The 26,629-nt window shown below is 40.6% G+C and overlaps 1 protein-coding gene across 1 annotated transcript in view; it reads right to left on the bottom strand.

The window, feature by feature from the left end:
* LOC133633910 (sodium channel and clathrin linker 1-like) overlaps positions 1–26,629 on the bottom strand; it is a 64,337-nt gene that overhangs the window by 15,041 nt on the left and 22,667 nt on the right. Inside the window, exons 7-13 of the mRNA XM_062026716.1 lie at positions 13,290–13,372; positions 13,026–13,200; positions 12,838–12,930; positions 11,057–11,128; positions 10,850–10,924; positions 7,913–8,052; positions 3,535–3,727 (exon numbers count right to left, since the gene is read on the bottom strand). Of these exons, the coding sequence (XP_061882700.1) occupies positions 3,535–3,727; positions 7,913–8,052; positions 10,850–10,924; positions 11,057–11,128; positions 12,838–12,930; positions 13,026–13,200; positions 13,290–13,372 (831 nt within the window). The remainder of the gene's footprint in view (positions 1–3,534; positions 3,728–7,912; positions 8,053–10,849; positions 10,925–11,056; positions 11,129–12,837; positions 12,931–13,025; positions 13,201–13,289; positions 13,373–26,629) is intronic.

The following is a 26,629-nucleotide window of genomic DNA, read 5'->3' as shown; positions in this document are numbered from 1 at the left end:
TTTAGACACCTGTAGGCTACGAGGAGCTAGCAGCTACACAACAGCTGAGCTAAAACGACACATTACACATTTAAGCATATCAAATAATTATAGTTGCTCATTACATACACATAGTCGTCAAGACAGAAGTGTGATAGAAAGTATTCAGTAACAAACGTGTCTGCATCATTCAACTTTCTACAACATGAGCTTGACTTAATGAATTATTGGGGCCACCAGGTGTGGTAAAATTTCAAAATACTATTGCTAAAGCATCCGCCATAAGGGTAGTATTTTTCTAGTATTGGTGACAATATAAATATAATCATATTTTGTTACTTTCACCATATTGAATAAGTTACATAAAAGTTAGGGTTCAGATGAGTTTGAGTTAATTGTGATATTGCTAAGGGGTCCCCTACCCTAACACCACCCCCCAGTGGACCATAGAGGCTGAAGAGACAATCATTGACCTCAAACATGACCTGAGTCTGTATCCACCTGACGGTGGATACAGACTCCTTGGAACAAAATCGACAATCATCCGACTCTGACACATTCCATAGTTTTAACGTTTTTTACCGTGGGTAGGAAGTTATAACTAATTTTAATTTGAAAATAAGGATTTTACACATCGATAGTAGTTTAATAGATCAAATTTAGAAAATGGAGGAGGTGAGGGTGAACCATGTATAGTCTTTGATTTCACTGATATGATCAATACGGTACAAGGGAAAAGGTACGTACTGACTTGTGTTGACAATCACAGTGGTTGGCCGGAAGCAACAACAACCTCAAAAGAGGATGCAATATCAGTAATTAAATGACTTGTGAATGACCTAGTACCCCGACATGGTTTCCCCAAAAAGATTAGGTCAGACAACGGCAACCATAAAAATTTTTAAAAAAAATACTCACTTAGCCTTGGTCGAAAAGGCTTTCGGACTAGAACACAGGTTTGGGGTACCATCCTGAGTCCCAAGGTAAGGTTGAAAGGATGGACCAGAACATCAAAAACTAATTGGCTAAAATCTGTGCACAGACCAAATTTAATTGAATTGACATGTTGCAATTAGTGTTAATGATCATTCGAAGGTCCGTGAATAAAACTGTTTTACCGCCCTTTGAGTTTTTCACCCTATGAGCTGCATACAGGTCAGCCATTCACAGGACCAGCAGCCCCCCATGGAAGGAGGACTCAGCGTAAAACCAAAATGGTATTTTACACAAGAAATTGCAGAATTTGTGTGCCAGTTCTTCTGTAGAGATTCCCTTCCGCCCGCTGAGAGGGTCAAGATCAAGGTCATCAAACGCAAGTGGACGGAGCCCAGGTGGACTGGTCCCTTCTAGGTCGTAGAACGGACGTCCCACGCCCTTCGACTGGCTGGTGGAGGGGACACCTGGTACCACCTCTCCCTCTGCACTATAGCTGAAGAACCTGCCAGATCACCAGGGGATGTCATTGTTGACATCGCCACAACATCTGCCCCTCTGCCCAGGAGACGAGAGAGATTTTCTACCTACATTACTCTTTTCAACTTCTATATTGTATATCCTTATGTGAGACCAATCCAGTATGCTAAATGTTTCTTAGTTTTTCTTGCTTGTTTGCAGCATAACTATCTGTGTCGTTACATTAAGTGAAAAGTTTGATGTTTATCCCCGTTTTGTTACCTAAATTACTCTGATATTGATAGACGAAAGGCAGGATGTTACACCCGACTAGTGTTCCCTGACGGACTGCTTGGGCGTGTTCTACTGTCTTTGTGTCTCAGTTCATCCTTCCTGACGACAGTGACTGACACTTGTCAGTCACTGTCTAAGAACATACAGCAGACTTTAAATAGACTGGGTCAAAGGGGATAGCAAGACTTATTTTTTGACCTGTGCAGTGTGATTAATTACGGGGGACAAAATAACTATTACCGTGGTAATAACCTCTATATTTGTTACGACTCAACCCTGAACCATTGGTGTCGGATGCAGACAACATACTCTGGTAAGTTGTGCCCATCGTCCCTTTTATGTTGTTTTGGGGCTTGACCTGACTGATACAGACGCTAAAGGAATTATTAAAATGAATGTCCTTGAGAGGGCGTTAACTACCTCTACACCCTCTGTAGCACCTAAAGTACCACCCCGTGGGGTGGTGTTTCAAAGGCTCACATCCGTGCGTGCTAATGACATCACCACCGAAGGCCTGGTAACTTTGACCTTTGACCTTAGGAGCGGGTGCAGACAACCTGTGGCTCAGGTGGATGCCAAAACCTGGGTGACTGTGTTGCTTCTTCCGCTGGACGTCCCTTTTCCCTTTAAGTTGACTGACATGTGTACTCTTCTGTTGACAATACCACCCGACTTCTTCCCTTTGTGGCCCAAAAGCTGAATTACACGCGTTTTCAAATTACAGGACCCTCTTCGTCCCCCAACAAATTGGGTGACATTAACCGTTACTGGTGCACCACACTGATAGATGGCTCTAGGATAGGCCCTTGGGCACGAGCTGACTTATTCTGGTGTTGTGGGGAGCACAGATTGTACATTAGAATCCCGACGTCAGCCGTTGGGCTTTGTGCTATGGTTAGACTGATGACCCCAGTCACCAAATGAACACCCCTTGGAACTCCTGTTTCAGCGGCCTCTCTAACTCCCCGCCGCCATTGAGACTAACCAACCTGACTCGTGACACAGTTGAGGGACTTGCTGAACAACCTCCCTCAAGACCATCCAGAACCGCACAGCCCCTTGGGCTAAGTGTCACTAAAGGGGGTCTAGCAAAGTGGTAACTTTAAGACTTTCGAGAATTGTTGGTTTACTTCCCTGACCATGACGACATTGACGTGGACTCCCTCCATCTATCTCCCATGTAAATAAGCTGTTGTTTTATTGCTAGCTTGCTTAAAGAAAAAAAACAGCACCTACTTTAATGTGGGGCGTGCTTTATAAGTTTTGTACAAGTATTAAAGATCTTATTAGAAGATCTTAAAGGGGGATTGATGGAAGCAGATCAGAATCACATCCATATTTAAGTGTTACTTCTTTCTAAAACTCCTATAGTCATATTTACATCAGCTAATGTCTCGTGTGGTACAAAGTGCTTGGATTCGAGTGTCCTTGAGTAGACAGGCAGAGCGCTGTTGAGACTGCCATAACATTCCTTAGATAAGGAGCACTGGGCAGTGCTGAGCTTGGGGGGACAGGAGGTGGAGGGTAGACCGATCTGGACCGGGCTAGGGAACGCTTGGGTGCTGGGTTGGTCTCAGGTTTGTCCTCTAAGCTTTGAGAATAAACTACAAAATACCAACTATTGCCTGGAGATTGAATATAAACATCAGCGTATTGCCATAAAAAGAATCTGGGAGAGACTAGCAATTTGAATTCCCCATTGGAGGAATGCTGGTCGACGCAACAATATATAAACTATCAGACTGCGTGGTCGGTAGTAGTGGGTTTCAGTAGGCCTTTAAATTGCACCACAAAAGGACACCACCTGTATCGAACAAATGTGGAGCTAATGACACAAGTTCTTGATTTTTCTGTAAGTCGCGCCCTTACCTGATGTCTGGCCTTGTTTCTGACCATCAAGGTAGTTCTGTGCAGCTCATCCATCTCCCTGTGGAGCCGCAAGTTCTCCTGTTGCAACTGGAGTCGATCCTCACTGATACAGTCGCGATCCTTCCAGGCTGCTGCCAAACATCCCTGCAGGCGCTGCACTTCCTCCTGGCTGCGATACAGCTCCTCACTGCTGCTGTTGATGGACACAAAGGAAGAACGCAACACGTTACTGCTGACTGTAGTATGTATCCTGTAGGGGTTGGCGGATCAATCCAGATAGCAACAGTATCAATACCAAGGGTAGTATCACTTTTGGGTCAATACTTGATTACCATTATGTTTTTTACTTGCTGTTAATCATCACCTGGGCAGCATTTAAGCCAGTCTTATTTCTTTGTCAGGGTTGGATCATTGGAAATGTTTGGGGTCTTGTTTGTCGGAAGAACTTTCACGATTAGCAGCATTTTTGACTTCTTATTTTGCATTACTTTGTTTGCTATTTTTTCATGCACAGTTCCACTGTGCTTGTTTTGTGCATATCCGTTGCACTCTAACTTGGATTTTGGATTTGTGGCCATTAAAACACTCCTTAACCTGAAAGCTGCCTGCTGTCTTCCGCCTTTTGAGCTCACAGCTAGGGGTGTGGGAAAAAATGTATTCGAATTCGAATCGCGATTCTCATTTTTAAAAAATTGATTTTTTTAAAAAAATTATTTTTATAAATTATTATTTATTTTTTTTAATCAATCCAACAAAACAATACACAGCAATACCATAACAATGCAATCCAATTACAAAACCAAACCCGACCCAGCAACACTCAGAACTGCAATAAACAGAGCAATTGATAGGAGACACAAACACGACACAGAACAAACCAAAAGTAGTGAAACAAAAATTAATATTATCAACAACAGTTTCAATATTAGTTACAATTTCAACATAGCAGTGATTAAAAATCCCTCATTGGCATTATCATTAGACATTTATAAAAATTAAAAAAAAGAACAATAGTGTCACAGTGGCTTACACATCTCATAAGCTTGACAACACACTGTGTCCAATATTTTCACAAAGATAAAATAAGTCATATTTTTGGTTCATTTAATAGTTAAAACAAATTTACATTATTGCAATCAGTTGATAAAACATTGTCCTTTACAATTATAAAAGCTTTTTACAAAAATCTACTACACTGCTTGTATGTCAGCAGACTGGGGTAGATCCTGCTGAAATCCTATGTATTGAATGAATAGAGAATCGCTTTGAATCTGGAAAATATCGTTTTTGAATCGAGAATCGCGTTGAATCGGGAAAAATCGATTTTGAATCGAATCGTGACCCCAAGAATCGATATTGAATCGAATCGTGGGACACCCAAAGATTCGCAGCCGTACTCACAACCTCCACTAAGAAGAGCATTCCTAACAACACTATTGATATTATTACTGTACCTCTTTTTTGTTATATTGTTTATAAATTTAAAAATAAGTTCTTGTAGACAAAGCTAAAAGGCAAAATATTTTAATTAGAGCCAATTATAGTGTTTGCTTTTGTTTACTTATTTTGTAGGTAAACAAAAGGGAGTAATTGTATAATTTTGTTGATATTGTTACATTGTCTTACACCCGATAAAATGTTTTAACTTCCGATGCGATACTGAGTATTGGCCAATACGATCCGAAATTATTATTGATCCAGCAGGAATTATACATACTTTCATTATTTTGGTATGTGGAATGTTTTAAAAGTTTTAACCAAGTAAAATTAGACAAACAGAACAATTTTAGGCATGAAAAACACTAACCTATTTATTATTAACCGTCTGGAAAGGACTTATGCTGTGTCTTCTAGTTGAAATGGAGTGTTATTGTTTTTTGACGACACCTAGTGGTCACGATAATTCATTAAGTCAAGCTCATGATTAGGGATGATAAGATTTTATTGGTAAATTTCCAAACATCTCAGAGCAGGGAAGTCTTTTATCAACCCGTTTTTTTAAGTGTTAAAGAAGTCAACTATGTGTGCAGTGTAAGGTGAAATGAGGTTGTCATTTTCTTGTAAAGACCACCGATCCATCACTGTTTTTATTAATTACAATTACACTCAGCTGGAAATAACATTTGTATATGGCATGCATGTGCAAAACACATACCTTTTACAATCATGATATATCCTATCAAATATATCATATAAATCAATACAATCAATTAGCATGTTATACAGGAGTGATGTCAGACGGCAACCAGAGACTTGTCAGTCACAGCGGATGCAATTTTGCTTCAAATCAACTTCATGGATTATATAACCTCAATGTTTGCATTTTTTGAGTGAATTGATATTGGCCTGTGGATTAATGGATCATTAGGAGGACGGTTGGTAAAACGCGGTCGTGACTTGTGGACAGTGTAAAGTGCGTTCACTTCAAACTGACACAGCCTGCTCAACTTTGAGGAACTTTTGAGGAGGAAATACTGTTGTGTGGTGTTGCTTCTTTATTTGTCATTATTAAAAGCTGATTTTAGTGTGCAGCAATGGCAGCTGAACTGAATGTGACGTGTCATAATTACGTTGGTCAGCTAGAACAAAAAATACTGATAGCAGTATTGTTAGGCCAGAATCTTCACAGTCCTCATGGACCGACCTTATTAGGAACCGGTACCAAAAAATAACTACGCGGTTTACATCCCTACTCATGATGCAATTAATTGAATGATGCGGACACATTTCTTACTGAATACTTTCTAATATGCTTCTGCCTTGGAGACTTTGTACGTGAAGTAATATGCAACTTAGAGATGCAACGCTAAGCGTTCTGTGGTAAAACTCCCGACGGTTATTATTACCGTTTTAAATTAATATTATCAAAAAACTGTGATTTATAACCGCACTTTAATAAACTCAATAACTGACTAGCGCTAGATGCTAACATGAATACAAGACACATTAACGTTTTTCCCCATTAAGAAACAACATACACCAATATAAACTTGTATAAACACATTGTTGTCTGAGCAACTAAGATATTCAATTGCGTACATTGAAACTACAGACTGTGCTGTCCTAGCAGAGAGTGATCGCATTTACTCGGAGGAAGACGACAGACGAAGGTTTTTTTTCCATCAACTTTATTAACACCGACGGAGGTGCCTACAACAGGAAGTGAACATATAAATCGGAAATGAAGCCAAGTGAACACGCAATTTGCCTTCATCAATAAAATTGTAACACTCATTAGCAATAAAACTTTTTAAAACAAATTTAAATGGAATAAGACATATTTAAACACTCCAATAAAAATGTTGCTCTCAAAAAGCCAGAATGATATTTAATGTTTCTTTAGCCAAGAAGGTATGTTGGGTGTCTGTTTTAGTTTTTTTTCTTAAATACAACATGGTTAAAATATTTCAGTGTGTGCTTAAGTACTTTTTCAGCTAAGTCAACAATACTTGTTGGTGACTACTGCTGACTACTTGTTTTCACTGAGCTCTTGCGTTCTTTTGTCCTTACAACTGTCTTCAATGTCTTTGAGTGAGTGGAAGTCACCCGGGGAGCAACACAATAAGCCAAGTATTGGTTTTTGTACCAAATACTCGATCGAGTTTGTTGAGTTAAGACTAGACAGAACAAACTGAAAAACGACAAACACTCTACACTCTACCATCAAAAAACATGCATCTAATTCCTCCAAGTTTAAGTACCAATGATTGTCACACACACACTAAGTGTGGTGAAATTAACCTCGGCATTTGACCCATCCCCTTGTTCCCACCCTAGGAGTTGATGGGAGCAGTGAGCTGTAGCGGTGGAATCAGCCCAGGAATCATTTTGGTGATTTAACCCCCAATTCCAATCATTGATGCTGAGTGCCAAGCAGGGAGGTAATGGGTCACATTTTTATAGTCTTTGGTATGACTCGGGTTTGAACTCACGACCTACCGATCTCAGGACACTCTAACCGCAAGGCCACTGAGCAGGTCACGCCCCAGGTACTAAAAAAAACAGCTGTGTCCCTCCCACATCTGAAATCAAAATGTTATCCTTGGGTATGTGTTCCGACCTACACTTAAATTCGACTTACATTACGTTGTTTGAACAGACCACCTGTAATTACTTGGTATCGGTTCAATACCAAAACGTGCTGTATCGCTCTATTGTTGTATAGTAGACCTATGAGACCATGTCCAAGAAGGTTGACAGGGAGGCAACTGGACTCTTTTTGTTTGCTGAAGACATTTGACTTGTCATCCTTCTTTAAGTTCTTAAATTCATAAGTGTCCACTCTCTTCAACAAACAAGAAGAGGCTGGGTCCCTCCATTTATGCCTTTGAGAATCTACACAGACATATAATGCCAAGTATGAACTTTTTAAACTTACTCCATTTCTAACTTTTTTAGTTTACTTTGAATGCTTTTCAGCGTGATGCTCATATCGTCCTTCATCCTCTCTGCATTTAGACACCTGTGGTGAAGAGCACTTGTCCTTTCAAGGTCTTCATCAGCCCGGTTTCTAGTCGCCTGAAACAAACACAAAAACATTTTATAAATTGAGCTGAGCTGGTGCAGAAAATCATACAGTTTACCGTATTTTCCGAACTATAAGGCGCACTTAAAATATTTTTTCCCCTAAAAACTCGACAGTGTGCCTTATAACCCGGTGTGCCTAATGAACGGAATAATTCTGGTTTTACTTGCCGACATCGAAGCAATTTTATTTGGTACATGGTGTAATGATAAGTGTGACCAGTATGTAGCAGTCAAACATAAGAGATACGTCTAGACTGCAATATGACTCAAGTAAACAACACCAACATTTTATATGTACCATTGAAAATATAGAACATTACACACGGCGTTCAAAAATATATCAAAATGTATTAGTACAACTTTGGTAAGCTATGAAGCCGCACCACTTGATGGATTGTTGGCACATTAAACATACGAGGATTATTATGGTGTATGTATAAGGTTAGACATATTATCTGGCGTTTTGTTTCGCAATATTATGCAAAAGCAACTTTTCTTACCTTCTGGTACCTGCTGATCTGTATTTGGCATCTGCGTAAATCCTGAAAAATTGCGCGCGTCCGCCTTTGTAGTGCGTGCCGACACCGTAGTCGATAAGCTTCTTCTTTTCTTCTATCTTCTTGTTATGTGGCATTCATCTTCCGCTGTTGCCATTTGTAATATAAAGTAGTGTGAAGTTCTTAATTATATCTGTCAGTAAACTCGCCATGAAAGCTCTAAAACATACCGTCTAGTGAGTTTACATAATACACCCAAGGAACTTTAGTTATTAGAGAGTTCCGGTCGGACGGTTTTTCCTTGTTGTTGTTTCCGAATGAGGAGAGGCTGCTCTGTTATTGATTTAAAGGCCTACTGAAATTAAATTTTCTTATTTAAACGGGGATAGCAGATCCATTCTATGTGTCATACTTGATCATTTTGCGATATTGCCATATTTTTGCTGAAAGGATTTAGTAGAGAACATTGGCAATAAAGTTTTGGTCGCTGATAAAAAAGCCTTGCCTATACCGGAAGTAGCATGACGTCACAGGTTGAAGGGCTCCTCACATTTGCACATTGTTTACACCAGCAGCGAGAGCGATTCGGACCGAGAAAGCGACGATTACCACTTTAATTTGAGCCAGGATGAAAGATTAGTGGATGAGGAACATAAGAGTAAAGGATTAGAGTGCAGTGCAGGACGTATCTTTTTTCGCTCTGACCATAACTTAGGTTACAAGGGCTCATTGGATTCCACACTCTCTCCTTTTTCTATTGTGGATCACGGATTTGTATTTTAAACCACCTCGGATACTGTATCCTCTTGAAAATGAGAGTCGAGAACGCGAAATGGACATTCACAGTGACGTTTATCTCCACGACAATACATCAGCGAAGCACTTTAGCTATGGAGCTAATGTGATAGCATCGTGCTTAACTGCATATAGAAACAGACGAAATAAGCCCCTGACTGGAAGGATAGACAGAAGATCAACAATACTACTATTACTATTAAACCCTGGACCTGTAACCACACAGTTAATGCTGTACTGCCTGGCGAAGCCTAGCAATGCTGTTGCTAACGACGCCATTGAAGCTAACTTAGCTACGGGACCTCGACAGAGCTATGCTAAAAACATTAGCTCTCCACCTACGCCAGCTCTCATCTGCTCATCACGACCCGTGCTCACCTGCGTTCCAGCGATCGATGGCGCGACGAAAGACTTCACCCGATCATCGATGCAGTCGGCGGCCCGGAGACAGAGGAGGTCAAGGTGAGGACAGCGGTGCGGCGGCGGGCGTTGTAGCTTTCGACGACACCCCGGCCGCCATCAGAGTCGGCAAGAAACATATATTTCCCCAAAGTTACGTACGTGACATGCACATAGCGCCACGCACGTACGGGCAAGCGATCAAATGTTTGGAAGCCAAAGCTGTAGTCACGGTAGCACGTCTGCTATCCAACTCAAAGTCCTCCTGGTTGTGTTGCTGCAGCCGTCGCTAATACACCAATCCCACCTACAGCTTTCTTCTTTACAGTCTCCGTTGTTATTGAACAAATTGCAAAAAATTCACCAACACAGATGTCCAGAATACTGTGGAATTTAGCAATGAAAACAGACGATTTAAGCTGGCGACCGTGCTATTCCAAAATGTCTCCTTCAACCCTTGACGTCACACGTAAACGTCATCATACCTAGACGTTTTCAGCCGGAAGTTTCCCGGGAAATTTAAAATTGCACTTTATAAGTTAACCCGGCCGTATTGGCATGTGTTGCAATGTTAAGATTTCATCATTGATATATAAACTATCAGACTGCGTGGTCGGTAGTAGTGGGTTTCAGTAGGCCTTTAAGTAAAGTCTGAATGTCATTAAAACAGTTAGCTCCATCTTTTGACACTTCTTCCACTCCCGGCCTTGCACGCTACACTGGTACAAGAAAGATGGCGGGGAGATGACGCTACCGAAGATGAGCCACATAAATAGGACCGCCCACAAAACGGCGCATCCGGAAGCGACTGTCAGAAAGCGGCTTGAAGATGATCTGTAAAACATAATCTATGCAACATTTTGACCAAAGAACCACCATTACATGTTATGCAGACCACAATGAAGTGTTTTCAGTTTATAAAAAAATAAAATAATATGACTCCTTTAATGCGCCCTTTAATCCAGTGTGCCTTATATATGAAGAAAGATTGAAAATAGCCCATTCATCGGCAGTGCGCCTTATAATCCGGTGCGCCCTATGGTCCAGGAAATACGGTACATAAAAAAAATATACGTTGTCTTTCACGGGATCCTAACCTTGTCCAATTCTTTCTGTAGAGCTTTTCTCTCATGCTTCAACCTCTCAATGTGAGAGTCTTTGACTGCACACTTCTGGAGACGGATAGGGGGGAAATATAGAAAGAGTCAGACTGGTCTACAGCTTATACACAGACTTGGAAAAACCAGTAGAGAGGTGCACAATACAGTAAATGACTAAATGGGATCTGTAGGGTGGATTTGTACCATCTGCGAATGGGACAGCTCCTCTGCTATTCCATGGATTCCGATGTTGCACTGTTCACGGACGTTGTCTATCTGTTGAATACACAAATTGTTTATATACCACCAGTTTACATCAGAAAGTATCTTAATGCCATTCACATAGGACAGGTCTCAAACCACACTGTGTATCATTAAAGAGAACCAACTGAACCCCATATGTGCAAAAATTTGGAAATGGAAGGAAGGAAAAAACTTCCAACAAAACTGAGGATCTGTGGGGCGGCCATTTGTCTTGACTGGGTGTGTTGAGTTAGAGAAACAGAATAGAGGGACAGAGGGTAGATAGAAAGAGTGAAAATAGAATGGAGGGGTTAAGCGACTAGAGAAAGGACAATGTACGGTAATTGAGGGCGGCAGTGGATCAGGAGGTAGCAGATTGTCCAGTAACCGGAGACTTCTAGGTTCAAATCCCGCTTTCTCTGCCCCAGTCAATACTGTTGTGTCCTTGGGCAAGACACTTGTACCCACCTTGCCGCGAGTGCACCTTACAAGGTGTATAAATATAAATTAGATTTTAGGTAGTGGTTGGCCGTTGGTGCTAATTGGCAAAACCATTTCTGTCAGTCTACCCCATGGCAGCTGTGACTACAAATGTAGCATGACAGCTGTCAGGTTATAATTCATGTGGCCTAAAAGTCCTTTACTGTGACCAGTCTCTTCTACTTCCACTATGTAGCTGGTTAACTGTGAAAGTAAAGGCCCAAAGGCCATAGATGGAGAGAGAGGCAAAAAATATTATATAGTATGCGCCACACTTACTGTTTGACTTATACCGAGAATGAAGTAAAACATAACCATAAAAAGCAAGGTACCTACCAAACAGAGAGGATGGCGAACCATTACACCCCTACGTATGGCTTAACTACATGGCCCCAGGCACACCAGTCATCAATCAAGACCATTGAGTGTCTTTATAACCGCGCTTTGAAAGTTCTAGACAAGAAGAGTATACGATATCATCATTGCCAAATTTTAACCAAATACAATATTTTAAGTTTTACCAATTTTATTTTGTTACACACAGTCAAAATGGTTTTTAAATGCTTGGATAACTCTGCTCCCCAATTGCTCTGCAAGGCAATTACAAGACTGCAAAGTGGTACCAGATCTACCACCCGAACAATGTCAAAAGGCAACTGTTGTGTTCCATTCCGTAAAACATATTTTGCCCAGACTGCCTTTTCAATAAAAGGACCACAACTATGGAACTCTTTACCGGACACTTTGAAAAGTATACCTGCACTTGTCACTTTCAAAAAACAAACAAAATTATGGCTAGTTGAGCAACAATCGTGTTCCCATGTTTAGTTTTTACTAATTTTTACTAATTGTTTTTTATCTAGTCTGCACGTTCTCTGTGTTATTATTATTATTGGCATTTATCTAGTTTGCACTTTGTCTGTATTATTACTATTATCATTATTATCGACTCATTCTATTTTTTATTTTCCTATTTTAATGATGTTGGATCTGTGTTGTTGTTGTTGTTGGGGACAAGTGTTGTAAATTAGCTTTGGCTACAAACACTATGATGCATACATTGGATAACTGTTTCAGATGTCTATGTTTTTGTATCCGTCCCTATTTCAAATAAACCTCTATATATATAAACAACCATTCACATTGTCACACCACAAACTCCAGAGTAAAGCCAAGCAAGGACGAGGTACTCTTCACACAGTTAGAGTCGCATTTAAACCCAAACCACACTGCCACCAAGAAACACATTAGAAAGACGATACCTCCAGCCTGGTGCGGATTGCAGCTTCCTGGATCAACTGCTGGATGGCCTTGTCTTTGTTTCCCAGACTGTCTGCCTTCTCCACTAATACAGTCTAAAAGAGTCAATGCCCAGTGTAACAAAAAAGAGGTGAAGACTCAGCACTGGTCACAAGGTTAGGATATGACGAGGAGAGTAACAAATACAGACCTTAGCCCCATCCTGCTTCTGCAGCAACAGCACTTCAGCCACTTGCATTCTCTCATGGACTTTATAAGCCTCATACGTCTCCTGCCCCAGTGCAGAACATTGGGCCTGGAGGGTTCCCATCTGTATCTCCCATGGAGGTTGCTCTTCAGAAGCACTTTTTGGCCAAGCTCTTGGTCTAAGCAGGTGAAAAAATCAAACTCTTACCTGGGATGAATTTATCTACTTCATGAATGTGGAGCCAAGAAGTTGCAGTCACATGCTTACTTTTCCTCTTGCTGGCTGAAGATCCACTGACGCTGTTGAAGTTCTGTCTCTTCATGGCGACGAGGCTCTGCTACATCTTCTTCCTAAAAACACACATTTTATTAAAGCCATTTTGCAATGAATGATTTGTGAATAAAGGTTGTAAATACATTTGTATTTGATTTAAGGAAATAAATATAAGCAGCAAGCATTCTGACCCCCATAAACCCTAAGGGAATGACAACTTTCTTGGATGGTATTAGGATACGAAGGATTAGGGTAAAATTTCAGAGGTATTTATTTTTACCAGAACTAACCCCAAAGGGGTTAGGATCTATCTACTTGTATCCGAGAAAGTCCTAAATATCAGACTCACACAATAAGGACTTAATCCCAGAAGGTCCCAGGGCTACACCAACTCAAACCAAACCCTAATTGTCCCTGGGTTTCGCCAAAAAGAACTGAATCCTAAAGGTCCCGGTGGACTTAAAAAGTCGGAAACTTGCCCAAAGAGTATGGGGAGGCCAATTTTGGGTAGATTTCTGATCTTTTGGGACCCCTCCAAGTACAAATGGGAGCTACCTGGACCCCACCAGCATGCAATTTAGGAAAAAATGACAGCACGTCTAAAGAAATGAATCGTGGTCCTTCAGGAAAGTACCTCTTGATCTTTTATGTGCATAAAAGACGCGTGACAAAATGATGCCCAAATCCCTCAGGGTCAAGATTGTTGGCATGGAAGGCCATTAACAAGAAGCTTGGTGATGCCATACTTTGGAAGTGGCAGAAATACAAGATAACACCGTGGAACTTCTTGCAAGATTTCACCTGGTGAGGTAAGGCTGATTGAGAGAAAGGTGAGGTACACACCCAGAATTACAGGGAATAACTGGTTAATCTTGGGGAGGGGTGCCCCAAGCACAAATAAGACCATTGGCCACTCACTTCGCAGTGTCTGAAAGGTCCCACTGCATAAGACATGTTCTGGCCCGTCTGAAGTTTGACACTCAATGTGAGACGTGAGACTGTAATGTGGTCAGATAAGACCAAAATAGAGCTCTTTAGCATAACATTGTTTACTGAAAATATTATGTTTTAGGGCTGTTTCTCTGCGAAGTGCACAGGAAGACTTCATCGAAAGGATGATGTACGAGGCCAATGTATTGTACAATCTTGGAAGACAACCTCCAGTACTCAGCCAGAACACCAACGATGAGTCATTGATTGGTGTTCCAAACAAAATAAATGGCCAAAAAACAAAGAAGTGGCTGAAAGGAATCCCCAATCACCAATCGTCTAACCATTATGTAACCTAATTTATTAACAGAGCAGATTTAATTTTACAAACAGTATAATTTACTGTCTTTATTGACCTTTGTTTTTATCAGCTGCGCAACACTTTGTAGTTCTCTGGTCAGTTCCTCTGTTTTGGCTGTGGCAGTTATCAGATCATCTTTAGTTTTTCTGTGGCACACAGAGAACACAACATTAGCGTAGTTTCCTTTGAGTCCATACAAAGTCATTCTAAAGCCCCTGAACAGGAGGTCCTCGGTCTACGTACGAGTTCCAGTCCAAGGACGCCTATTTTTTTAGTGTAAGACAACTTAAATAATAGCTAAATGAACCCCTAAGTTAGTCACATTGTACTCGGAACATATTAAGTAATGTGCTGTGATATTTGAATGTTTTATTAATGTTAAGTATAAAAAAATAGCTTACCTACGAGTAATAAGGAACAAGTATGTAAAGTTAAAGTTACAAATTTCACCACACCTAGTGTGTGTGTGACAATCATTGGTACTTGTACTTGTAGTATTGGGTTGAGTTTTTTCTTGCCCTGATGTGGGATCTGGATGTCGTTGTGGCTTGTGCAGCCCTTTGAGACACTTGTGATTAAGGGCTATATAAATAAACTTTGATTAATTGATTGAATGTTCCTCTTCTTGTAGTTTTCCGTCATAGATGATGAAAACTGGCAGATGATCACTGATGTTGGATATTACCAGACCACTCGTGGTATTGTCGTCAAAATCGTGAGTAGAAATATTATCAATAAGTGAGGCGCTGTGCCCTGAGATTCTGCTTGGCCTTGTAATCTTGACATATAAACTCAAGCTATACATTGTGTCAATAAAGTCATCTATGGGCTTTTGTTTCTTAGGGTTCAAGAGATCAATGTTGAAGTCGCCACATGAGAAAGTTTGTTTTTGACTGATTTCAGTAAAAGTTGCCTTAATCCAGATCTCAAACGTATCAATGTTTGACTTTGTTGATCTATATATACAACGTTTGTGCTTTTTTCATGACATATTTCAATGTTCATACATTTTAAGAAATGATTAATAGCTATGCATATGTATGGATATGTGCATGTGTGTGGATATATATATAAATACATATCTTCTTTTTTATCTTTTTTTACTATTTATATTACTAAATTATTGTGTATGCACCTTAGGGGATCTGCTCCAATTTCGTTGTTCTTTGAACCTGTTCACTGTAATGACAATAAAACTCTATTCTAATGACATATTTTTTACCACTTTGTAGTTTAGGTTTTTCATCACCTACTCCTTCTCTGTTCTTGTTGGTTCTGTTGATATAATTTAGTTCATATCGTTCCAGGTCAAAATCCATTCCAGTTTCTGAAATAGCGATAATTTTGAAGGGTTTGTCGAATTGTTCCATAAAATGCTTTAAGTTGTTGTAGTTTGCATACAAACTTCTGCTGTTTAAGTGAATAATTTGTTGTCTATTTTAATGTTTCTGTTATATTGTCTGTCTGTATAATAAAAACAATTATTCCTGGTGTGCATTTTTTTTAAATCTAGATCTATGTCTTTATATAATTCCAGACTATTGTAATCTATGCTGCTAATGCAGGGGTGTCAAACTCAAATACAGAGTGGGCCAAAAGTTAAAACTGAACAAAGCCGCGGGCCAAGGTTGAACAAATTAACCTTTTAATAGGGACCCAAACAAGTTTTGCATTGAATATTGAACAAGCAAGGCTTATATAACTTTATAGTGACATGCAAAATCGAGTTTCAAATAATAATAATAATACTTAAAAAAAATATCAATGGCATATCAAATACAATTTAAATAAAAATTGAATGCCTCTTTTCTATTTGCAGCCTTCTGAGGTAAATATCAACATTATCTTTTTCCACAGACTAATAAATTTGAAAATAAAATAACAATGAATAAACCAACCATTCAGGACTTTAAACTGCTCAGTTTGCAACACACTGATCCAATCTGTTGTGCCAAAGCCAGATACCTGGCATCTTTTCTTGGATGCTAGTTCATTAATGTCGGGGCTCAGGCTTTGAGCTGAGGCAACCTTCATTATCGAACGAAGGTGTTCATCAGTCATTATATCTCGTAGTCCACCCGGACTGCCCTTAACGTCCTCTACGAGCTGTCGTCACGTCCGCTTTTCATCCATTCTAACAACGTGCCGGCCCAGTCACAAGATATGTGCGGCTTCTGTACGCACACACACGTGAATGCAATGCATACTTGATCAATAGCGATACAGGTTACACTGAGGGTAGCCGTATAAACAACTTTAACACTGTTAGAAATATATGCCACACTGTGAATCCACACCAAACAAGAATGACAAACACATTTCGGGAGAACATCCGCACCGTAACACAACATAAACACAAGAGAACAAATACCCAGAACCCTTTGCAGCACTAACTCTTTCGGGACGCTACAAAATACAAAATCCACCAACAAACACCCCCCCACTATGGACTGGACTCTCACTATTATGTTAGATCAACTATGGACTGGACTCTCACAATATTATGCTAGATCCACTCAACGTCCATTGCACCGGTCGCCCTATGGGGGTGGGTCCCTACATCTGCGGATGTGCCCTGATGTGCGATCTGAACCGAGGATGTCGTTGTGGCTTGTGCAGCCCTTTGAGACACTCGTGATTTAGGGCTATATGAATAAACATTGATTGATTGATTGATCAATCAACAGAAGAATAAGTGATTAATACATTTTAACAGAAGTGTAGATAGAACATGTTGGAAGAGAAAGTAAGCAGATATTTACGGTAAATGAACAAGTAGATTAATAATTCCTTTTCTACCACTTGTCCCTCATAATGTTGACAAAATAATAGAATGATAAATGACACAATATGTTACTGCATATGTCAGCAGACTAAATTAGGAGCCTTTGTTTGCTTACTTACTAATAAACGACAAGTTGTGTTGTATGTTCACTATCTTATTTAAGGGCAAAATTGCAGTAAGAAACATGTGTTTAATGTACCGTAAGATTTTTTGTTAAAATAAAGCCAATAATGCAATTTTTTGTGGTCCCTTTTATTTAGAAAAGTATCGAAAAGTACCAAAAAGTATCTAAATAATTTTGGTACTGGTACTAAAATATTAGTATTGGGACAACACTAGTCTAAATGTGTGTTTTTATACTGTTATATACTTTGTACATTGCTAGCATTAGCGTCTGTCGTCTGTTTCCTCTTCATCCACAGTGTTTGAAGGTTGCAGAAGGAGTGCTGATTGCAAGACTAGCTTTGTAGATGTGGCCATGTTGATGGCTCATAACCATACTTGCCAACCCTCCCGATTTTCCCGGGAGACTCCCGAATTTCACTGCCCCTCCCGAAAATTTCCCGGGGCAACCATTCTCCCGAATTTCTCCCGATTTCCACCCGGACAACAATATTGGCGGCGCGCCTTAAAGGCACTGCCTTTAGCGTCCTCTCTCACCTGAAACCTTCACCCCTTAACAGCCGCATGCTGTCCAGGTGTCCCCTTTTCCTCCATATTAACACAGTGCCGGCCCAGTCACATAATAATGTAGCGTTGGACGGGTTTAATAATGGTCTTTACTCGTAGATAGATGTCAAGTAATGCTGACACGTTGTGTGATTATCTAACTGGTTTAATAATAACGCAAGGCATACTTGGTCAACAGCCATACATGTCACACTGACGGTGGACGTATAAACAACTTTAACACTGTTATAAATATGCGCCACACTGTGAACCCACACCAAACAAGAATGACAAACACATTTCGGGAGAACATCTGCACCGTAACACAATACAAACACAACAGAACAAATACCCAGAATCCCTTGCAGCACTAACTCTTCCGGGACGCTACAATAACATCTACGCCTTTTGGAGCTCAGTGCACAACTGCACACACAACAATGAGACGAAGCAGAAGAACGAAAAAGAGACATGGCGAAGACGAGTAAGAAGAAGAAATACGCTTGGAAGTTCCAAAATGATTGGAAAAAATAATTTCATTTCATCCAGAAAAGCTCGAAGGGGAAGGGGTATGCTGCCTGCACCTCAACCCCGCCCCCACCCAACCCCGCCCGCAACACCCCCCACCCCCGAATTCGGAGGTCTCAAGGTTGGCAAGTATGCTCATAACTCCCCTGTGACTTAATTCCCAGCTCAGACTTCCAATTTATGAGGTTAGTGGAACGTGCCATAACTCTCCACAATAACATTGCTATTTCAATTACCCAATCACACACATGACAAAACACATGTAAGTGCACTGGCCAAAAAAACACAATGGCCGCATATTCAAAATGGCTGCCTACTACATGTAATGGTCACTTTTGCTGTTTCCATTGAGTGGTTGCTAGCCAGGTTTGACTGTACATTATATGTGGTGTATTTAATTACCTGAGCCGTCTGTGTAGCTCCTCTATGTTTTCATTCTGCTCTGGCATGCCTTTAAAAGCTGCTCGTTATTCTATGTGTGACAATAAATAGATGACTAGAACCTTTGCAATCTATCCATCCATCCATCCATTTTCTACCGCTTATTCCCTTCGGGGTCGCGGGGGGCGCTGGAGCCTATCTCAGCTACAATCGGGCGGAAGGCCTGGTACACCTTGGACAAGTCGCCACCTCATCGCAGGGCCAACACAGATAGACAGACAACATTCACACTCACATTCACACACTAGGGCCAATTTAGTGTTGCCAATCAACCTATCCCCAGGTCTTTGGAGGTGGGAGGAAGCCGGAGTACCCGGAGGGAACCCACGCAGTCACGGGGAGAACATGCAAACTCCACACAGAAAGATCCCGAGGCCGGGATTGAACTCACGACTACTCAGGACCTTTCTATTGTGAGGCAGACGCACTAACCCCTCTGCCACCGTGCTGCCCCATTGAAATCTAAAATGTCCTTTATGTCATCTTTTTAAAAAGTTGTGGATCTTGTAGGAATCACGTGGATAGTGAGATTGATTTCTCACTACCAAGCCAATGATGCACAAAACCTGACATTTGCAGTCAAAAGTTCACGTACTTATCATGGACATAAATATCATTCATTTTGGTTCTTAAATCGTTGATTTCATGTAGTTTTCAAAGTGTGTCTAGCTGGGAACCAAATGTACTTTCATAGGCGCCGACCGAATTCCATCGTTACTACTGGGTTACCGATCACTGTAAAATCAAATGGTACAATATTTTGATTCGAACATGAAGTCACGTCCGGTTGCAGACTCAGCACTGACTCAAGCACTTGGCGAGGAAACAAGCACTCCGAGCGGACTCAGCCGTACTATCTCTTGGTAATGTTGTCATTTTTCATGCCAAACAAAGCAAGCATGCCTGATAGAAAGCGCTCAAAAGGAAGGCTCAACCTTTCAAAATGTGCTAACTCCGTGCTGTGTACGCGCGGCTGATTAGCATTGAAAAAATATATATTTTTATGACACCCAAATGGGGTAATGATAAAGACACAAGCACAATACTAATAGTATAAACACTAGATAGGACTCAACAAACCACAAGACTGGCACATTTAACTTAATGGCAAAGACTGCTTCCTAGCTAGGCACCATATTGTGGCCTGTAGCCCATCTAAAGTCTTGGAATTACAACTGCATGTAGACTCTATAATACTTGTAAATGAGACTCACAAGTGTGAGAAAACATGATATAACAACTGGACAGCACAGCTATTATTATCAGTTCGCTTTTAAAAGTAAAAAAAAAAGATTTTATTATTAAAAAATGTAACATCAACATTTACACACGAACACACTCTTTTAATTACCTAACTAGTTCGTTTGTTAGTAACATAGCTCAAAAAGTTATGGGTGGATTTTCATGAAACTCTCAGGAAATGCCAAAAATCATAAGAAACAAGTGATTAGATTTTGGTGCTGTTCCGGATTGCTGTCTGGTTGCAAGACCTCTTTACTACTGGGAGGTGGGGCCTGGTGGAGGTCTGCGCTCTCTGAGTGCTTTTCTATACACTAAACTACTGTGGTCATGTTCTGCTGTAGGAGATGGTGCTGAGCAACATCAAATTGGATATGTACGATAATTGTCTCTAAAGATAGGATCACTTCAAGTTGTCATTTCCCATTTGGCAATGTCGGCCTATATTTGTTAAATTTCTAAACTTTTTGCAATGTCTAATTTCACTTTCACTTTCTTCTTCTGACAAAGTAGCTTACATAAAATGCGTCTACATTTTCTTCCACTGAACGTAAATACAGTAGTACTGTTTTTGTAGAGTAATAAAAATTGACATTGGCGTGTCGTTACCACAAAACGTTAAAAGAAACGTGGTAAAACGAGGACTACTTGTACACAGGCTGGGAATGCCTGCATTTTTTAACATCAGTTCAAACAACTGTACTTAACAACTTGAGTGGGACTTCTTCCAGACCTTGTTCAAACGCAGACACATAAATCACACATGACATTCATCCCCATGAATATGGGGCAAAAATTCAAACCTTCATAGCAGATATCCCAGCAGGCAAAAAAACAACGTTGAGAACTTGTTGAATTAAAAGTCCTGACGTTGAGCAACTCAAACATAACGCTAAGACAACATGCTTTTTGATGACGTTTAATCAATATTGGGTTTTCAAATTGATTTAACCATTGAATTTTGGTCATTTCCCAACTAATATTCTACAACGCAAATACAACGTCGAGACAACATGCTTTTTGACGACGTTTAATCGATGTTGGGTTCTGACATTGAGTTGTGACCTTTTAATTTGGGTCATTTCCCAACCAATAACGTGAACCCAACGGTAAACATTAACGCTGTATCAATTTACAAATACAACTATTTTGCAACGTTGTTTCAAAGTCAGTTTTAAAGGACATGGATGTATAATCAACGCTGTATCAGTGTCTTGTGCCTGCTGGGATATTTCTCACATTTACCTCACTTTTCTCACATTTAACACATTATTCTCACATTTAACACATTTTTCTCACATTTTGTCATTCTCATCAAATTTAAGTTTAAATTAAATGTTGACTCTAAATGTTGTATCTAAATGTTACATGTAAAATGTTAACTGTGACTCTAAATCAAGGGTCCCCAAACTTTTTGACTCGGGGGCCGCATTGGGTTAAAACAATTTAGCTTGGGGCCGGGCTGTATATATATATATATATATATATACATATATATATATATATACATATATATATATATATATATATATATATATATATATATATATATATATATATATATATATATATATATATATATATATATATATATATATATATATATATATATATATATATATATATATATTGTTGGAAGCAGATCAGAATCATATCCACATTTAAGTGTTACTTCTTTCTAAACTCCTATAGTCATATAAAGAATAGCTAGTATTCTTCCTTCTTTTGAGTCTCATAGTAAGGTGTTGGCCTTCTACATTGGAATGTGTCAGAGTAGAGATAACTCGGAGTAGTCTAAACAAAGGGAGTGGGGGCGAGGGACAGAGGGAAGATCACGGGACTTCCGGGGGTCTGAGGGGAGACCGAGCTAGACCGAGGGAGACCGAGCTAGACCGGGCTGGGGAACGCTGGTGTGCTAGATTGGTCTCACGTTTTTCCTCTAAGCTTGGAGAATAAACCACAAAATACCAATTACTGCCTGTTGATTGAATATAAACATCAGCTTATGTGCCATAAAAAGAATCTGGGATAGACTAGCAATTTGAATTCCCCATTGGAGGAATGCTGGTCAACGCAACAATTTGGGGGCTTCGTCCGAGATGGCACGCTGTTGATTGATGACTTCTTGCAATCTTCTGGACAGACTCAATTGGCCAATTCAAGGTAAGCAGAACCTTTCTTTTTAGATAAAATCTGCGTTAGGAGTCTGTCCTGAAGTCTGTAAGTCAAACACTGTTTTGTAATCCCAGGCACAGAGTGGTGATTTTGATAGATTGCATTTTTGCCCTGTCCGCCATTTTACATAATAGTTGTACATAGTGGTCAACTCATGTCATTGTGTCTTGAATCTTTCATCTGTGCCTGATAAAGTTCTTGGTTAAAGTCCGTCCGTATATTAAATTCGCAAGGTTAAAGTCCTTCTGAAGAATACGGTAAAGTTCTTGGTTAAAGTCCGTTCGTATTTTTAATTCTGAGGTTGGAGTCCTTATTAATAATACGATAAAGTTGTTGGTTAAAGTCCATCCGTATATTAAATTCGCAAGGTTAAAGTCCTTCTGAAGAATACGGTAAAGTTGTTGGTTAAAGTCCGTTCGTATTTTTAATTCTGAGGTTGGAGTCCTTATTAATAATACGATAAAGATTACCGTGACGGGCTGCTTCACTGACGAGTCGGGTGTGGTTCGCCCTGGGGATTTGGTTACCCCTAATAGAGTTCAAGGTTAAAGTCCTTATGAAAAATACGAGAAATACATTCTCAGGTTACGGATGGGGCATGAGAGACACAATGACCACGGGGTTTGACATGAACAAGTGTGACGGATAGGAATGTGATGACGGTCGGGGAAAAATGTGATTAATCATTACTGTGTAATGATCAATTGAATGGACGGTTGTCGACAATGGAACTAGCAGGTAGAGAAAAAAAAAAAAAAAAGAGAACGTTCCTTGAAAGGGTTAAGAGGGAGTTTACAATACTCGAAAAGTCGTGAACTCAAACGTCTGGTAAAATAAAATTAAAAAAATAAAAAATAAAGTAACTGGAAGTTTTATGGTAAAGTGAAACGCAGAGAGTGTGCTGCTGAGTGTGAGTGTGTGTGCGGGAGTGCTTACGCGTGCTCGTGTGTGTGTGTGTTGCTGAGTGTGTGTGTGTGTGTGTGTGTGTGTGTGTGTGTGTGTGTGTGTGTGTGTGTGTGCGGGAGTGCTAGCGTGTGCGTGAGCGTGTGTAAGTGTGCTGCTGAGTGTGTGTGTGGGTGTATGTGTGTGTGTGTGTGTGTGTGTGTGTGTGTGTGTGTGTGTGTGTGTGTGTGTGTGTGTGTGTGTGTGTGTGTCAAACGACCCGCCCAGACTTTGACTAGGACACCGCCCCCTACTCCAGTGACAAGAGAAGGATGTATTAACACGCCCCCTCTAAGATTAATCCTGCCTCCGAAAATTAACCCCTTGTACACGTCTGACCATTTTCTCCGGCAGACATTTTTGACACATGACATTAACACTTTGGACATACTACAATATAAGTCTCTTGCCGATGCATACATGCAAGCCATTGTTGACCTTGCTTTCCCACCTGTACCTCCGGGAGGGAACCTTTGGCCAAACACTTTGGACAAAGTTAACCCTGATATACACGGTGCCAAAACCAACATATGGCATGGACATTTTATTCATCCCATGCAAAATAGGGCTAATGACAGAGCAACAAGGAAACGACTACTTAAATTACAGATCGCTGAAAATAAAAGGTTAAAAGAACCAAAAGGTCAAAGATCAGCTAGGGTATATTCAGCAGTGGGTGACCTTGCTTTTAAGTTCCAACAGGTGGAGGAAAGAATCCTCAACAGACGTGTGGTTGGACTCGGGTGGTGGACAACACGATGCTTCAAAGCCAGTCTGGGGTAGACACTGTTTCGGCTGTGACCAGCCTGGTCACTGGAGTCGTGACTGTCCGAACATTTTCGAACAGGAAAGGTTCCGTCGTGCCAACAAACGAACACGAAGGCGGGAAAGAGGACGCCCACATCAGGAGCCGCAGCAGGAAGTACCGACAGGACCCCTGCTGGACATGAGTGTCAACGGACAATTTTATCAGCCACCCATTCGATTCTGAATGCAGAGGTACCAAAAAAACTGTGTGCTTCCTCTTTAAAGGTCGAAGGCTTCGCTGGGGTCACAAGAAGGTTACCTGTCACCAAACCACTTCCGGTTCAGATTGCTGGACCTCCTTTACAGACTGTACCCTGACATTCAATATCGCACAGAAGGAACCTTCCTGGTGTTACCTGACGGCTCAACCACCAAGCTGCGACATCACTACCAAGACTCCTCCATGAGCTCATACCACAGCCTGAAACAACAGGAATGGCTGACATCCAACTGCTCTAACAGTGAAAACCCTGACTGACTGAGATGCTTCCGTGTGTTCTGCCACCCGACTCGCAATATGTTATGATTATTTATATATGTTGGAACTCAAGGTGTGGCTGCTCATGTTGACCTATCTTTGCAACAGCTAGCATGGTATAAGATGGACACAATAGTGTCCCACATTGTTCCCTTGCTCTCTGTCTCGCCGACCAAACCAAAGAACTTAGGTCCAATGATAAGACACGGCGTAGCTGCCAAACATTACACCGACACCCAAATACCACATTTTCAATTGTTTAGGTTTAGCCCATGGTTATGTTAAACACATAACTATGGGCTGAACTTTAGACACCTGTAGGCTACGAGGAGCTAGCAGCTACACAACAGCTGAGCTAAAACGACACATTACGCATTTAAGCATATCAAATAATTATAGTTGCTCATTACATACACATAGTCGTCAAGACAGAAGTCTGATAGAAAGTATTCAGTAACAAACGTGTCTGCATCATTCAACTTTCTACAACATGAGCTTGACTTAATGAATTATTGGGGCCACTAGGTGTGGTAAAATTTCAAAATACTATTGCTAAAGCATCCGCCATAAGGGTAGTATTTTTCTAGTATTGGTGACAACATAAATACAAGCATATTTTGTTACTTTCACTATATTGAATAAGTTACATAAAAGTTAGGGTTTAGTTGAGTTTGAGATATTTGTGATATTGCTAAGGGGTCCCCTACCCTAACACCACCCCCCAGTGGACCATAGAGGCTAAAGAGACAATCATTAACCTCAAACATGACCTGTCCTCCGCTACTTGACTATTAGCTGACCTTTTTCTTTGATGTTTCTGAAAGTGATAGTATGACTAACAGTCCTTTTTTCAGAAACAGAAGGGGGTGAGTGAGGGTGGATACAGACTCCTTGGAACCAAATCGACAATCATCCGACTCTGACACATTCCATAGTTTTAACGTTTTTCCCGTGGGTAAGAAGTTATAACTAATTTTAATTTGAAAATAACGATTTTACACATCGATAGTACTTTAGTATATCAAATTTAGAATATGGAGGTGAGGGTGAACCATGTATAGTCTTTTTATTATCACTGATATGATTAATACGGTACAAGGGAAAAGGTACATACTGACTTGTGTTGACAATCACAGTGGTTGGCCGGAAGCAACAACAACCTCAAAAGAGGATGCAATATCAGTAATGAAATGACTTGTGAATGACCTAGTACCCCGACATGGTTTCCCCAAAAAGATTAGGTCAGACAACGGCAACCATTTAAAAAAATACTCACTTAGCCTTGGTCGAAAAGGCTTTCGGACTAGAACACAGGTTTGGGGTACCATCCTGAGTCCCAAGGTAAGGTTGAAAGGATGGACCAGAACATAAAAAACTAATTGGCTAAAATATGTGCACAGACCAAATTTAATTGGATTGACATGTTGCAATTAGCGTTAATGATCATTCGAAGGTCCGGGAATAAAATTGTTTTACTGCCCTTAGAGTTTTTCACCCTATGAGCTGCATGCAGGTCAGCCATTCACAGGACCAGCAGCCCCCCATGGAAGGAGGACTCAGCGTAAAACCAAAATGGTATTTTACACAAAAAATTGCAGAATTTGTGTGCCAGTTCTTCTGTACAGATTCCCTTCCGCCCGCTGAGAGGGTCAAGATCAAGGTCATCAAACGCAAGTGGACGGAGCTCAGGTGGACTGGTCCCTTCAAGGTTGTGGAACGGACGTCCCACGCCCTTCGACTGGCTGGTAGAGGGGACACCTGGTACCACCTCTCTCTCTGCACTACAGCTGAAGAACCTGACAGATCACCAGGGGATGTCATTGCTGACATCGCCACAACATCTGCCCCTCAGCCCAGGAGACGAGAGAGATTTTCTACCTACATTACTCTTTTCAACTTCTATATTGTAAATCCTTGTGTGAGACCAATCCAGTATGCTAAATGTTTCTTAGTTTTTCTTGCTTGTTTGCAGCATAAGT

This window comes from Entelurus aequoreus, linkage group LG18, assembly GCF_033978785.1.
Source record: "Entelurus aequoreus isolate RoL-2023_Sb linkage group LG18, RoL_Eaeq_v1.1, whole genome shotgun sequence".
NCBI classification, from domain to species: domain Eukaryota; kingdom Metazoa; phylum Chordata; class Actinopteri; order Syngnathiformes; family Syngnathidae; genus Entelurus; species Entelurus aequoreus.
Note: the sequence above shows the minus strand (reverse complement) of the source record. Positions and strands in the feature narration are given on the sequence as shown.